Genomic DNA, 17,261 nt, shown 5'->3' on the forward strand with positions numbered 1-17,261 from the left:
TAAGATCCAAGTATATAATATCAAAGTTATTCCCTGCATCCAGTTCTTTTGTGACTGCATCATAGTATCCAATCAAATTAGTCAGGCAAGACTTCCCCTTAACAAAACCATGCTGTGTCCGAGCTATAACTGAAGTCTTGTCTAGATGATCCTGCAGTGCTTCTTTAACCAGTGCCTCATTAATTTTCCGGGAACAGAAGTTAAACTCACAGGTCTATAATTACTTGTGTCAGACTTTGATCCTCCCTTGTGAATTGGGGTCACATTTGCACATCTCCAGTCCATGGGTACCTCCCCTGAGTCCAAGGAAGCTCTCATAATTATGGCTAAGGGTTTGCTTACTTCCTTTCCTGCCTCCTTTAATATAACTGGATAGATCCCATCCACCCCAGGTGCCTTTCTTGTGTTTATCTTCAACAATTTCTCCTCCACTTTACTCTCAGTTATTACAAGATTCTCTAGCTTACTGCTAGAGTTGAATACACCTCTGGCATTCCCCTCGCTGAATAACTCCTCATGTGTGAATGTCGATGCAAAATATTCATTTAGTTTGTTAGCTACCTGAGCAGGGTCATCAATAGTTGACCCATCAATATCAAGTGGACCAATCTGATTCATCCCCTTCCTTCTAGAGTTTACATAAGTAAAGAACTCTTTGCTGTTTTTCTTCGCATCCCTTGCCAAGGATCTCTCGTAATCTGCCTTCGCCTGCCTAACCTCCTTTGTAACTTGGTTATCTATCATAGGCTTCTGTGTCACATGTTAATTTGTATGTATCCCATGCATTTTTCTTCTCTGCCACATGCCTCATTAGTTCATCTGACATCCATTTAGGCCTAAACCTTGAACAATATTTCTTGGTTTCTGATCCTATTTATAAGTTTTCATACTCATGATATATACATTTGATAAGATATGTAACAGAAAAAAATTAATGTCTTTCTGTGTACATAAATATTCATTAAGAATTTTTAATTAAATGTAGAGAGGACTTGGCCATATGTTATGATTTCCTCTTGACATCAACTGCTGACAAACACAACTTGCATGCTGCTTACAGTCCTTATTCTCTTTCTGAACAAAGATAAAGAACAAAATAATTGCAAGCAATATGTGAATTGTATTTTTTAATGTTGTTTTTGACTTTTTTTTTTTTTTTCCCGAGTTAATCTGTAGAGGAGATCATAACATATGATGGGGTATCCTTTTCAGTAGTGCAGAAATTCAATTATACTAGGCAGGTTTGATGGAAACCTATTTGGACTCAAATTTCAAGGATATTGCTTATGTCCAAAATATTGACAGAACAGACCACTGTCAGTTAGTGTTTAAGAACAGACATGCTGTGGGCAATCAAATTATACTTATCAAGATTATTATACTTATAACACATCTTATATTTCTAATCAAATTATAAATATGATGTGTTATAAGTGCAGAAAACTGTAAAGGAAGAAGGGATTCACAAGATTTAGGCAGGTGCTAATCCATAGATAGCAAACCTAGTCAAGACTATATCATGCACAATTTGATGGAAGAGGTTGGATAATTCTCTTAAGCTACATTTACAAAGTGCCTTTTGTTCATGCAATGTCACATGTGTTGTTGCATGCAGCAACATATGGGCACCTCTGTAGCTAGATGGGCAGGAGCAACAGTGCGTAGCACACGCTTCTTGATTAGACCGGGGTTCAAGCCTGTGACCACCAAATACGGAGGATGCGGAGAGGTCAGGGAATGACCACCACATATCCCCGGAGCAATATGGCCTTAGTTGCTAATGCTCTTAAAAACCAAAATAACAACAATAACAGCAGCAACATATGTTAATTCTTTCACTTATGTTGCTGCTGCAACAACATATGTTAATTCTTTCACTTATTAAGGTGCAAGAAGCATATGTTTAGGGTTGCATGCCTTTTGCTGTTCATACAAGGCATGTTACTTTTCTTGCTACTCTTCTGGTATAGTCTAGAAAATGATCACTTTTTTTAATCTTATTTTTACTGTTTTTAATAAATCACAAGCTTCTTCAATGTGCAGGTCATTTTTCCATTTTGGCCTATCCTGTTGTGCAGGCTATGGTTCCATGAATGAGAGGTATTTTCAAATATTCAGTTGTTTCTCAGTGTCAGTTTTGAGAGTAATATCTTTGGTATCATCTTCAGTCATCTGAAAAGTGAAAAATCATAACTACTATTTCAGAGTTCCTAAATGGGAGTTTTATACATAGTAAACACTAATATTTTTTATTATTTTTATTATTATTTCAGTTCTCGACAAATGGAATTTCCCTCATTGCCTGGGGACGCTTCATGGGAAACATGCAATCCCTGGAAAATAGTGTTAGCTCTTATTATAACTTTTAAGGGGACATACGGTATTATTTTGCTTACGGTTGTAGATGTAAATTACTTTTATTTTTTAAATTTGCTTAACAATGGGGAATTGCAGTTGCCAGAGCCGACTGAGCTGCGAGGCACTGATTTGTTTACTCCATATGTACTAGTGGCTGATGACACATTTCTGCTTACAACTCACATCATGAAACCATTTTCTACAGATCTTCCAAAGGATCTCCAAGAAGAGTAAATAATTATCAGTTGTCAACAACATGCTGTATTGTGGAAAATGCATTTCGTTTGTTGGCATCAGTGTTCAAAATATTTTGTAAGCCATTAGCAGTTAAAATTTCTACAGCCAAAGATATTGTGCTTGCTTACAATTTCTACACAACTTTTTAAGAAGAAACGTGGCCTCGAGACAACTGTACTGCCCACCAGGAAAACACAGATGAGGACTCATTGATAGAAGTGCTTGGAAGAAGGCTACTGAGAATGACAACAGGATAAAAAAATCTCCAGAGAACATCTAGTAATGATTCTAAAATGATTTGAAATAATTTCATGAATTATTTTATGTGAAATGAAGGGTGTGCTTTACCACACTGTTTCATTTCTGGCCCTTAGCTCAGCTCCCTCCACTACAAACAGAAAACATTTATAAACAAACCAGCTGGATTTGTAAGTATCATATGTTCTCAGTAAAAATAAGACTATAAGCTTTTAATTTTATTTAGAACCAATTTTAAATCCATAGAGTACTTAGATCCTAACTGCTGGAGAGCACTTCATCTCATTTCCCTATTTTTATCAGCAGGGTACCAAAGAACAGGGAATTTTCTGTAGTCTTCCACAAAATTTACCGTTTGTTCTGCACTCTGCTCCATGATACCACAATTCCTAGATAGAACAAATGACATGGTCCTCAAAATTATTCACTTGTTAACATGAAGACTAGTGCTGCACAATATGTTGCAAGGACACTGGGAAACCTGTGTGCCTACTTGAGCCTAGCCATGCAATACAGGTTTGATGCAAGTGGCATTGCATGCATCGCAGTGCCTCTAGTTGCATAAAAAGGGAATTGTCTAAATAATCCATTACAGATGAATCCACATCTTTTGAATTCCATATCTTTGGCTATTTGAAAAAGGGATTGAACGAATGCTAATTTTATTTGGATGCTCATGTGCAGCTGGCTGTCTCTAATTTGATTCATCAACAGCCAAATTCCACTGTTTCATTTTTGCTTGGCAAAACAATAGGTTACATAACTTAATGCTAAAAATGACTTTTGTGTGAGGCAGCCTAAACAGATTTGTATGCAAGTGCCCTTAAACACATTTCCCTTGATCCTACTTTACATTATAATTTGAATTGAGATATATTATGCACTCACTCATCCAACAGTTTGAAGTTTTTGTGAATTGCATAAAAGCGTTAATGTTTATATGAGTGTATGAAATGTACCATATATGTAGAATGCAAATCTTACTTAAAAGAGGTTGCAGTAAAAAATTAAACTGTACTTACAGCTGCAATGGAAGGCTTTTTGTTGTCCCCAGCAGGAGGATGAGTTACATCAGCGCCGAGAAATATCACAGGTTCACTGAACACTTTTGGTCTGCAACAAATATGTACATATATTTAGATATTTAAAACAATCTCACCATTTTGAAAAAGAATAATTATGGAGAGTCACTGTGATAAACTGTGAAACTAATTTGCTCAATCTCTAATTAAAGGTGAAAAGAAAAATACACAACTGAAAACAAAACTTAAGGCAAAACTAAAACCATGCTTTCACTCAAAAATAGATTTTTACATTAAAGCACAAAGCATCCAATACACAAGTTTAGCAATTTATCTGTTCAAAAAAAATAGCAAAAAAATTAATCTTTGTGAAAAATTCTTAATAAAATAAAGTTTGCTTCCAACATGTGGTTTGGGGGGGGGGGGGGGAATCTTTTCTTTTTATGATTAGAGATTTTAACTGAAAATTACACACTAATTAACTGTTCGAGCAAGAGAGGAAGATGTACCTACCATTAATGTTGTCCAACAAAAAAATTCAAGTAAGAATAGGAGGTGAGTATTACTCTCCTCCAGGTAAAGCAAGAGGCAACATAATGGTAACATAACAGTGAGTATGTAGTTAGTGTTTGGCATATTTCAACTCTAGTATTTAATTGCAGTTAAAGTTTCTAGCTTGGTTTATTTTATTTTTGCCTTCAAAGAAGAAGTAAAGGAGCTTACAATATCTAAGTTATGCAGGTTTTTGTAATGCAATTTTTAAAGTTCTAAATTTTACAATACATCAGTTTAGGCCTAGAATGCAGAGTTACGTACCAAATTTACAAGAATAAACTAAGACATCTGTCAGAGTTGTAAACTGCTATCCTTGTTTATTGAATCCACACACCCAAAATGTGATTCTGTTGATTCAACATATTGTAATCCCCCACTACTGTAAATTGTGTTGCATTTAGTTATTTGCCACTATGCTATGCTATTCAATTCCTTGCCTCTCACACAAAAACACTATATGGCAAAAAGTATTTAGACACATACAAAAGTGGCAAAAAAGGGTTTTAATTCAAACACCTAATACAGTAAGAGTGCCACTTTGACCCATATTACGGCCTCAACCATCTGAGTATACTTCCTATCAGCTTCTGGTGAGTGATAGTTGGAAATCACCTCCATAACTTCTTCAAAGCAGCTGCCAGAGCCAATTTGAAAGAAAGTCGTTTGGGTCCAAGCCTAATTTTGCAATAAAGTTCATTCCACAGGCGTTATGAAACCGATTCCTGGATCTGAGCTGGCCAGTCCAACATTTTGACATCCTAAACCTGAACCCTTGGTCTGCAGACAAGGATCTTGAAAAAATAGCATGGGTCATGAATTATTTTCACTATGTGACATGGAGCACTGCTTTGCCAATACTGATTCGGTTAGCCCATGTATAAATATAGTGCAAGTGCATCAGAAATACATAGCTATATCTGAATAAATCAGAATATTAGTAAAATGGCATCGTTTTAAGTTATATCTCATATTGTGAATACCTTCATGAGTTGCCATGATATTGCACTACTTCGAATAAATAACGCTTCACCTAAGGAGAAGACTAATGTTACTTATTCTTAGATGGATACCACCACCCAGACGGCTCAGTTTCAGGGATATTTCGTCCTTCTTCGGTGGGTGGGTGGGTACCTGAGTGATGCAATGATGGCAAAACAGTTATGAAGTATAACTCCGCAATATGAAAGATGCCCGATGGTGTATCATGTATTTAGACTCAAGCGTTTAGGGCATAAGCCTCAAGCTATGGAGGAGTCTAGACTATGTATAAATATATTGTGAAACTTCTAGAGTCCATTCAAAAGAGGACAGTGACACTAATTAATGACCTCTCTTACAAAGTCTCTCCACTCTGTCTCAGACATTCAGTCCCTGCTGCATGCCTTTTCTATAGATACTTCTATGGGCACTGTTCTTTTGAACTGACATCTGTAATTCCCCACCCCCCCCTCCAAACCAGTCCAAACACATCTCAATCAGTCAACCGCCATTTTCTGTCCAACTCCAAACTCATATATCCAACGTTTCCACTTCTTCATTACCCTTTATATTTCTGTTCTCTGGTACAATTTTCCTTCATATTTATTTCCTTAAAATTACTATCTATGGAAATTCAAGTATAATGTCAACAAGTATCTTGTCTTCTCAGCCTTCAACCCACAAACAGCAGAGAGAGAGAGAGAGAGAGAGAGAGAGAGAGAGAGAGAGAGAGAGAGAGAGAGAGAGAGAGAGAGAATGATGATTTTTTTCATATACTATGCCTAAGAAGCAGATACTGGGTACTACATGGATTACCTGATTTTTTGGTGAAGTTCTAGGTCTGTGTAGGCATGCATCCTACAGAAAAGTATTTCAATAGTTTATTAGTATTAGTATTAGTATTAGTAACGGCCGTATGGTGCAAGAAAGCCTATGGCTTATGCTGCACCAGCCAAAAAAAAAAAAAAAAAAAAAAAAAAATCCGAACAAAACAATGATAAAAACAAAAATTAAATAAATAAATAAATAATAATAATTAATATATAAATAAAAATAATAAAATGAAATTAAAAATTAAATAAAAAGGAAATTAATCCTATCAACCTATGCGCTTCCCTTACCCGAAAGTACTATCCAGATGACCTTTGAATTTCCCCAAACTGTCGGCCTCTACCACCCATGAAGGCAACTTATTCCAGTAATTTATAACTCGCTGGCTAAAATAAAACTTCCTGCAGTCCAATCTAAACATTTCCCCCCGTAACTTGAATTTATGTCCCCTAGTTCTAGCATCATTTATAATCTTGAAAATTTTGTCCTCATTCATTTTACTGATGCCTCTCAGAGCCTTAAACACCTCAATCAAATCTCCCCTAAGGTGTCTAGTTTCCAAACTCTGCAACCCACATATTCGAAGTCTTTCTTCATACGGACGCCCTTTTGCCGATCTCACCAGGCGAGTTACCCTTCTTCGCACCCTTTCAAGAAGCTCGATGTCTTTCTTTAGGTGCGGTCTCCATACTTGAACACAGTATTCCAAGTGTGGTCTAACATAGGCCTTATATAATGGGATTATCACGTCCCTATCTCTACTTGCAAAAGTTCGATAGATCATCGATAGGACACCATGGGCCTTCCTTGCAACCTGTTTACAATGCTCAGAGAATTTCATGTCTGACCGTATCATAACACCCAAGTCCCTTTCCTCCAGTACTGGGTTTAGTTGAACTCCACCAAGTGAATAAGTTATTTTGGGATTACTGTTTCCCAGGTGTAATACCTTACACTTTGTTGGATTAAAGCACAGCTGCCATTTTTCTGACCATTCTTGAAGTCTATCTAGGTCTCTCTGAAGAAGCTCAGCTTGACAGTGATCATTAACTACTCTACCAATTTTAACATCATCTGCAAATTTAGACATCACGCCCTCTATCCCTTCATCAATGTCGTTTATGAAAATTAAAAACAACAGTGGTCCTAATACTGATCCTTGGGGAACCCCACTTCTTACATCAACCCAATCTGAGGAATAGCCATTTATCACAACCCTCTGCCTCCTGCCCTGAAGCCATCCTTCTATCCATCTAAGAATTTTTCCAGTGATTCCAACCTGTTCCAGCTTATAAAGCAACCGCTCATGTGGGACTGAATCAAAAGCTTTGCTGAAATCTAAATAAACAATGTCGAAATTATTCCCTAAATCCAGCTCGTGAGTGACCCTTTCGAAATAGCGAACCAGATTTGTTAAACATGATTTTCCCTTTACAAAACCATGCTGAGTATCCTTGAGAATTTCAATTCGATCCAAATGATCCTGAATTCCACCCTTGATCAATGCCTCCATGATTTTCCCTACTACTGAAGTCAGACTGACAGGTCGATAATTTCCCACTTCACTTTTAGAGCCACCCTTATGTATGGGAGATACATTTGCACTTTTCCAATCCAAGGGAATCTCCCCAGAGTCTAGTGATGCTCGCATAACCAGCCTCAGTGGTTCAATGCACTCGCTTACCGCCTCTCTCAAGATTATAGGGTATATTCCATCAACTCCAGGAGTCTTACTAGTCTGTAGGCTTGAAAGTTTTTTCATTAAATAATCTTGCGAAATTTCAATATCATTAATTACATATTTTTTAACTTCGTTCCCACAATTTCCCATTGCCACAAAAGGCTTTTCATTTGTAAATATCGATGCAAAATAACTGTTGAGTTCATCTGCAACGGCAGCTGGTGTATTTATTACTATCCCCTTTCCCTTACGTAAAGGTCCGATCTGGTTTGTCCTGCTCTTCTTGGCATTTATATATGTGAAGAATTCTTTATCCCCCCTCTTTGCTCTGTTTGCTAGTGATTTCTCATAAACTGCCTTTGCCTATTGAACCTTTTCTGTGGCTCTATTACACATCACCTTGTAGCTGTTATAGGCTTCAGTACTTTTTATTGCTCTGTAACGTTTCCATGCCACCTTTTTCTGCTCAAGTAATGTGGCAACTTCACTATTCATCCAACTTGGAACCCTTCTCGTGGAGTATTTTTTTAATGGTATATACGCATTCAAGGCATCGGTGATTAATGTTTTAAAAGCGCACCACAGTTCAAATGTATTCATTCTCTGCGCGATATCTACCCAGTTAATAGAGGCCATGTAGTACCTTAAGGCATCGTAATTTCCTTTTCTGAAATTAAAACCCATTCCTTTGCCTTTTACTTCTGCTACCTCTCTCGTCATCATCCACCGTAGAACTCCGTGATCACTTCCTACTACTGGTTCCTCTACTGTCAGCCCTGTTATGTCATCTGATTCATGTGTGATGATGAGGTCTAGGATATTCTTTTCTCTAGTACTTTCCCTGACATGTTGATACAAATAACAGTCATCTAGTTGATTTAAAAATTTTGTTCCCCATGTCGAGTTTCCTTCCCATTTACTCCAATCAATTAGAGGCAAATTGAAATCACCCATAATAAGGCATTGACGCTTACTTGCCCATTCCATTTGCATGTAGAGGCTTTTGTCATAGTCTTCACAATCACCTGGTCTGTAGATTACGCCTACTCGCATTGTACCTTTGTTTCCAACTATCTCACACCATACAGACTCTATACTAGCATGTGAAATGTCTGAATCTGGGAAAGATATCGTCGCACTCAGGCTGCTTCTGATAAGAAGCATTACCCCACCACCCCTTCTATCTACTCTATCCTTCCTAAATACATTATACAAGCCGTACTGAAACTCATCATCCCCAATTTCCGGGTGGCACCACGTCTCCGTAAGCCCTATTATGTCCGCGTTACTTGTTTTAACCAGCAGTTCGAATTCGCTCATTTTATTGACGACACTTCTAACGTTACTGTATAAACAATTAAGATTTACTGTTCTTGTATATTTAACAACCGTAACACAACCCTTGAAGTTTTTTAGGCTCTCTTCCCTGATATTAGCTACCTGCTCACGTGAAACGTCTTTGCCCCCAGAACATCTAGATAATACGTCCAGTTGGGGTAACAGATAAGAACTCTTAAGGTATGTGCAAGAGTTACATTGACCAATATTATCAGATAAACGCGTGTCAGTATTACCCACATCCCCCCTAACTAGCAGTTTCCCTGAGCCTTTAAGGTATCCTCAATAATACTGGCAAAAACTTTTGCACCACCTTTGTTTAAGTGTATCCCGTCTCTACAAAACAAATTCCTTCTACCTACAAGTGTGGGCCATGCTGATAGAAATTTACCCCCTAAAGCCTTGCAGATTCCTTCAAGTCTTGAGTTAATCCACAAGGCTCTTAACATATAATCCCTCCTATCGTGTCTGGGCAGAATTGCAGACACATAGACATTATGGCCTAGCTCGCGACATTTCCTCAGCATGGTCCTGTATTTTTCCAACAAATCGTCAGATCGTGTACGTTTAATATCGTTTGTCCCCACATGAATAATAATATTTTCTTTACCCCCTTTAAAATCTGACAGTCTGTTGGTGACATCATCAATAGTTGCTCCCGGCAACTATTGATGTAAACATTTATTGTATATAAATGCAAAGGCTGCTAGCATTAAAACTATGGACATTATTTTTAGAAATGGGTGCAGTATGAAAAGCTGCCACTTGTATTCATTATTACCAAAATCACTTAATAATCTTACCTGATACTGGGAACCAAGATACTATTTATTCCTCCTAATTTGACATTTATTTTCAAACAGAGATTAGATAATGTCTGAGGAGATGTTTTGTTAACATTTTTTGCTTGAACACATTGTGTGGCCATTCCCAGTACAGTATCTCCAACTCGCTTCACTTCCGCTAGAGGAAAAATTATAATTAATTATATTAGTTACATATTTTAACACACAGAATGATATCAAAATAATATAATTAATACTATATAAAGGCTGGTTGTAATTAGTGTTAATATGGAGGCCATTAGATGGAAAACATTAAATGTAATACCAAACTGTGTTATATGAGTTTATTCAGATCATAACTACTATACAATAAATTTATTCAGATCATCACTGTTACACAACAGATTCTTGAAATGGACATCCAAGGTTGGGAAAAATAATCACTCATAACAGCAATAAATACACCATCCAATAGGACACAATCTTTAATAAAAAAAATAAAAAAAAATACACCAATAAAATGAAAAGTGATGAAAAAAATTCCAAAGCTTACAAAAGCAATCATCTTCTTTTGTTAGCAGTAGATTAGGTTAGTAGATCCACTGCTGACAAAAGAGGGAGTAGCCTTTAAAAGCACCAGTGTTGTTCTTATTACTTTTGACTTTACAATATTTATATATTTATTGCTTTTATCATCATAACTTTATAAATTTTTTATTTTATATTAAATATAGTTTTATCTTATCTTTAATATCTTGTATCTAGTTTAACGGCCTCCGTAGCCGAGTGGGCAGGAGCGGGAGTGCAGTAGCACACGCTCTTTGAGTAGACCGGGGTTCAAGCCCCTGCCTGCTGAATACGGTCGATCTGCCAACCCGCACTGGACCAGCGTGGCAGATTATGGTCCATTTTCCCTCAGCATGAATTGTTGAGGAGGCTTCCACCCTGCAGTGGGTTGATAATGGCTGCACTTTACTTTTTTTTTTATCTAGTTTATTTTTTTTAATTTTATTAAACTGTTACTGGTGTATTTATTGCAGTTATGAATTTCTAAACAAATTTATTCTCGTCATAATTGCAATAGTTTATTCAGATCAAAGCACTATACTATATAAATGTAGCAGCCATTAATGACAACAATATATTGAAGCACAGGACTGCACTTCCAATTACTGCTGCAGCATTTTCTGTGGAATGTCACAACATTCTTAGTAATGTTACCCTTGATATCTACCAGAATTTGAATATTTCTTTAGTGAACTTTTCTATGGCTCTGAACTCATTTCTTTTCATTTTCACCTGGCTGAATATCCTGTCACACTCAGCAGACGTATGTGGGGTTGCCAAGACCTCATACAAATTTTAGTGATTTTGGGCTTTTCATCTACTCCATTTGCACAACTGAAACTACCAATAACTTCCAAAAAAAAAAAAAAAAGATTTTCTTTGATTCCTCTTATTTCATGTTTGTGCAAGAGCTAACAGAGTTAAATCTCTGTTAGCTCTTGCACAAACATGAAAAATGCAAGTCAAATGGTGAAATGCTTTAAAGCCTTTTGAATTCAATTTATTGCTGATGTAAACAAGTGGCATGTGCTCTCATTTCTGAACTGAAATACCTCACATTCTGGATTATTCTAGTGCTGAAGATAGGCACTGTTAAAGATGTGGTAGATAGCTGGTTCACTCAACTAAGGCAGCTGCATGCTCCAACTTGTTTACATAAAAAATAGACTATATAATATGATTAGATTATATATAATTAGACTATAGCTGTTTCATTGTATACAAAGAAAAAAGTGACAGCACCTTAAAATGCATAAAGAAAATGAATATATATTCTTCTTCTTCAGTACATTGTGCATCTACTAACAAAATTTCAAGTAGAATCATCTGTTGGTTGCTGCATTATAAAAAAAAAAGGTTCATGTTACTCAAACTGAATTGTTTTCTGATAATGCCAGTTCTGATAATGGCAATTCATCTGGTGTCAAACTGAAAACAATACATTGCACACTGATTTAAAAAAAAAAAAAAAAAAGTACCATTACCCACACACAATTGTTTTTCAAAAACAATACTGCTAAAGTACTTTTCCTGGATGTGTATTTAATCTTGTAACAAAACATACAGGAAGTTCAGAACGCAGCTGCTAATAGAATTTTTTGTGAAATTTTAATGAAATTTCAAGAACACAGCTGCTAACAGAATTTTTCTTGAAATTTCATACAAAAGCAAAAACCCTTCTCTTTACCCCTGATGGTAGTTACTACCTCTGAGTAAATCCCACTTCAGCACACAAGAAAAATCTATTACAGCTGTGTACTAAACTTCCAGGATGCTTATTCAATTGTGTAACAAAATTTCAAGAAAAACTTCAACTGGAACTTACATTATAAAACTGGTGTCAAAAATCAGTTATTTTATGCACAATTGTATTTTTAATACTGTTGACACAGCAATGGAACTTCAAATCCCACCCCACACATCCCACTTTAATTACAATAAAAAACAATTACCAGATGCTTTACTCTTTGGATTTTGTGTAGTGATAAACTCGGTGGTGTAGCAGTTTCACTGTTGTATTGAAGATTGCAATGTGCAATTAAAGTGAAAATTCAATAAAGAACTTCAAGGTATATAATGAATAGTACAGAGTGTCTAAATTATTCATCTGATTATGAAGCATGATTAAAATTTTATTATAACAGATATTGTAAATGGTTTGCTACACTTAATAAAGCAACTCAAAGAATATGTTATTACACAACCACACTTCAGTAAACCTCTATATGGGCACCTTTGGTAGCACATAGAATGTCAAGATGGTAGTCAATTTCATTCCAAGAGTTTTGAAGCATTGCTTGAGAAATGGAAGTCACTACCTGTTCAATCCGGTCTAACTCTGTGATGTTAACTTTTTATGCATACATACATCTTGTCCTTTACCTAGCCTCATACAAAGAATAGGTGTGATATCCAAAGAATAAAGAGGTTATTGGAATGGAACCATTCTGACCAATCCATTGGTTAGGAAATATTTTCAGGAAATTGCACACATGCAAGCTTCAATGTGGTGGTGCCCTATCATGCTGCTGGAACACCAGTGTCTGCTGAGGTGCAGCATACAATTTCAGCATGTCTAGGTTTTTTGCTGAGTTCACAGTGTTTTCATGGGGAAAAAATGGCCCAATCACCTGGCTGAAGTTTACCGTGTACCATGCACTTATCCTAGGACTATCACACTTGTGTTCATGAACTGACTGGGGATTTTCAGATCCCCATATGTGATAATTGTGTTTGTTAACTTTACCAAACAGGTGGAATGTCATCACTGAAAACAATGTTTTCCAGAAATTGTTCATCTTCACCTATTAGGTTCAGAATGTGAACAGTGAATTCCTCTCACTGTGGTTTGTCATGAGGCTTAATTTCCTGGATGGTTAGCATTTTAAAACCATAAAGTTTCAATCCCTTGCAAACCACCCTGTGCAATGTTCCTCACAGTATTTGCACCTGCAGGCTTGCCTAGTGGATAGATTTTGTAGGACTTTGGGTAAACACATCCTGAATTTCCGAAACTTTATCTTCAGATACACTAGACCAGTGGTCTCCAAACTTTTTTTGTAGTACACCCCAGAAAAAAATATTAAATATATAAATTTAATAATTTTTTTTACTTATAATCATTTACATGGAAGGCATTATATCTAAAATCACAAATAATTTTAAAAGGTCACAAATAAAAAAAAAGTTAATGTACAAAACGATAAGAAATCATTAATGTTAACAATTGTAGCAAATGTAATGCAATACTATTTGTTTTATTTATAAATAATTTAAATGGTATGCATTATATCTAGATTTTTTCTAGATAAAATGTACTGTCACAATGCTGGCTGGGATCAAGGCTGTTAACTGTATGAGAAAAAAAATCAGAGTTGCTTTGATACAATTTTAAGATAACTATTACAATAGAAGTTTAATTAAGCTTCATAATCAGGCAAATTATTTCTAGACACCCTGTACATGTTCTTAGTACATGCAAATGTAGTAGTAGTAACGGAGGCATGTGATGCAAGAAAGCAAGTGCATGAGCTCATGTAGCATCAGCCAAAAAAAAAAAAAAAAAACAATTTCATACACCCATTCCCTCTAAACATTTGTCCAGTCCCAAGCTATCAACTTCCACAATGACAGATGGAAGTTTGTTGCAGCAATTAACCACCCGATGGCTAAAGGCAAATTTCTGCACATTACTCTACAATTGACTTTCCTCAATTTGAATTTATTAGTTCAATTTTATTTAAATATATTTCAGCAATAAGACCACTCAGACTTAGTCCCATAGTGTGGTCTTATTGCTGAAATATATTTTAATAAAACTAAACTGATATATTTATCACCATTTTTACCCAAGATTACTTTTTACAAGAGATATTCAGATGACATTCTCATCATATCGGATGAGCAGACCACTAATAATGTTTTATGGACTCTCAACAACGTACATATACATGGTTAAAATTCACAATGGAGAGTGAAGATATACAGACAAAGACAATTTTTAAAATTTCACGTTAATAAGAGAGAAAGACAAATCACAATTCAAAATTTGCCATACGCCTACAAAATACAGGGATGTTTTCATGCTATACTAGATATCATCCTTTCACCTACAAATGTTCAAATTCAACGTTATGTTTAACCTAATTAGAACTACATATAAATATTCAACTTGGACCGCATTAGATAATGGAATTGATGAACTCACATACAGGTTTTTAAATAGGGGATATTTGCTTTATACCATTAACAATATTAAGCTACAGGCCAAAGAAAGGTTAGGTAACACAGGAAATAGCAACACAATTAGGAAAAAAACATTTTATTACAATTCCGTACATTCAGCAATGGTACAAAGACACTGAATTCAGGGTTTTAGTGAAACCAAGACAGAAACTTCATTCCATATTCAAAATTCATTCGGTACCCCCACCCCCCCACATAGATATGCATGATGTGGTATATAATATTCCATGTGGAAATTGTGATTCCTCGTACGTGGGATCGACAAGGTGTCTTTTGGACACACGTCTTAAACAACATGCAGCATTGGTTAGGGCAATAAGAACCACGACATCAGAACTTTCATTCCATGCTGTAAACGAGGATCATGTTTTCCTGTTTGATGCTGCTAAGGTTTTGAGTGTTCAACACAATTACACAAAGCTTTAAATTGCAGAAACCTTAGAAATGCGAATATAGGAAACCCCTGTATAACACAGTACTTCTGCAACATGGTTTCACTCTAACATGATTGAGAAATTGTGGCAATCCTTGCATAATACGGTACTTAGATAACACGGTTTTCACTGCAGAACTGAGACTTGCAGGAAAAAGAACGAGAATTACAGGAAATCTTGCATAACACAGTAATTTTGAGCTTTTGTGCTGGGAAAACCCTGCTATTAAGTTAGATGTAATTTTCAACATTTTCATTCCTTTTTGTGAATCCCTGCTGATGACTTGCTAGTCGTTATCACTTTTATGGCATTTTTCTAAATCACATTTCTGGAGGCCACTACCATAAAACAATAAAACAGTTTGCACTTTCCGGCTTATTAGTCTTTTCTGTTGGTGTAATCAATTATAAACAGGTAGTAAACTTGATCTTCTTGCATTTGCTATAGTACTGATAGCTGGAATTCTGTGGGTTTTCACGTTATTATGGTGAAATGCGTTTCCCCTTTCATGAAATATTCAATCATATAAAAAAACAAATAAATTTTCAGAACTCATTACTCCGTATCGTGTTTGTTGCAATTTGTGTGTGCTGTGTTCTTTGTTTTTGCACATTTGCACATTTCATATCTGCATGGAATTCTCCCAAATCCAAAGATGCTCTCATAATTATGGCCAATGGTCTGATTACTTCCCTTGCTGCTTCTTTCATTATAACTGGATAGATTCCATCAACCCCAGGTGTTATTAATTGCTTATAATTGTTATTAATTATATTGCTTAGGTGTTATTAATTGCTTATAATTTTTACTGTTTTAAATTTTACAACAACAAAAAAAAAAGTCAGTGAATAGAAATATCAATTAGTAAGTACATAGTATGGTATGCATTAATTAAGTTAGTACGTAAGCGTAAATTTATTTTTATTTTGCTAACTGGAAAATATTCTTTTGATTTTCACGTATCATTTAACTTAATTTAATTTACGCGCATGCGTAGTTACAAGTAATCTCCCATTAATAAATAGCCTAGGAAATACTCACATCATGCATTTGGATTCTTTCCTGTAAACATGAAGGTATGTCAAAAAGTTTGGTTCTCTTAGGGAAGGAAGAAAGTTTTTTAGGAAATTGTTTTCATTGTAACTTATTTATTTTCATCATTGTAGTTTTTAGTATATTCCAAGATAATTTTAGCGATGTTTATTTTTATCTTTAATTTTTTACATGTCTTCAGTCACTCGAGGTTGTGTGGTGGAGTGAATGGGTCTGGGGTCAGGTTGGGACTAAGAGGATTGAACACATTTAATAGTATTTTAATGAAGTTTATGTAATTTTAAATCTTTTTAAAAATCATGTCTGAAATAAGTCTGGTTTGGAGAGTTGTGTAGAGAGTTCTATATGCATTGTGTAGAGTTGTCCTATAAAGAAAGGCGACTCCGTAGCCAGGTGGCAGGAGCAGCAGTGCGTAGCACACGCTTCTTGATTAGACCGGGGTTCGAGCCCGTGATCACCAAATACGGAGGATGCGGAAAGGTTAGAGAATGACCACTGCATATCCCCGGAGCAATATGGCCTTAGTTGCTAATGCTCCTAAAAACCAAATAACAACATCCTATAAAGAAAAGGTTGAGGTAACTCTTTTTAGATTTTAAAATTAAATAAATTTATCGGTGTAAATACACCATAGCGAACTCATAATGAAAAACTACATAAGTAGTGTAAAGACATCGATTTAACTGTATCTCATATTGTGACTAACTTATTACCATGTATTGCACTACCTCGAATAAGTAAAAAGAAGACTATTGTTACTTATTCTCAGTTGGCACCATCACCCAGGAGGCACTATTTTAAGGCATATCCTTGTTGGGGACTAGGTACCCTGGTGTTGCATTCATGCCAACCCAGTTGTGAAGTTATTTCCATTCTCATATTGTGGAAATAACCTCACAACTGGGTTAGCTTGATTGCA

General features: G+C 35.8%; 1 protein-coding gene across 1 annotated transcript in view; it reads right to left on the bottom strand.

Moving 5' to 3' along the window:
* Positions 1–17,261, bottom strand: part of LOC150085511 (protein argonaute-2-like) — a 444,788-nt gene that overhangs the window by 112,315 nt on the left and 315,212 nt on the right. Inside the window, exons 14-15 of the mRNA XM_090373305.1 lie at positions 10,062–10,221; positions 3,876–3,966 (exon numbers count right to left, since the gene is read on the bottom strand). Coding sequence (XP_090229431.1) covers positions 3,876–3,966; positions 10,062–10,221 — 251 coding nt within the window. The remainder of the gene's footprint in view (positions 1–3,875; positions 3,967–10,061; positions 10,222–17,261) is intronic.

Source organism: Mastigoproctus giganteus, chromosome 5 (assembly GCF_048544385.1).
Source record: "Mastigoproctus giganteus isolate SK-2022 chromosome 5, ASM4854438v1, whole genome shotgun sequence".
NCBI classification, from domain to species: domain Eukaryota; kingdom Metazoa; phylum Arthropoda; class Arachnida; order Uropygi; family Thelyphonidae; genus Mastigoproctus; species Mastigoproctus giganteus.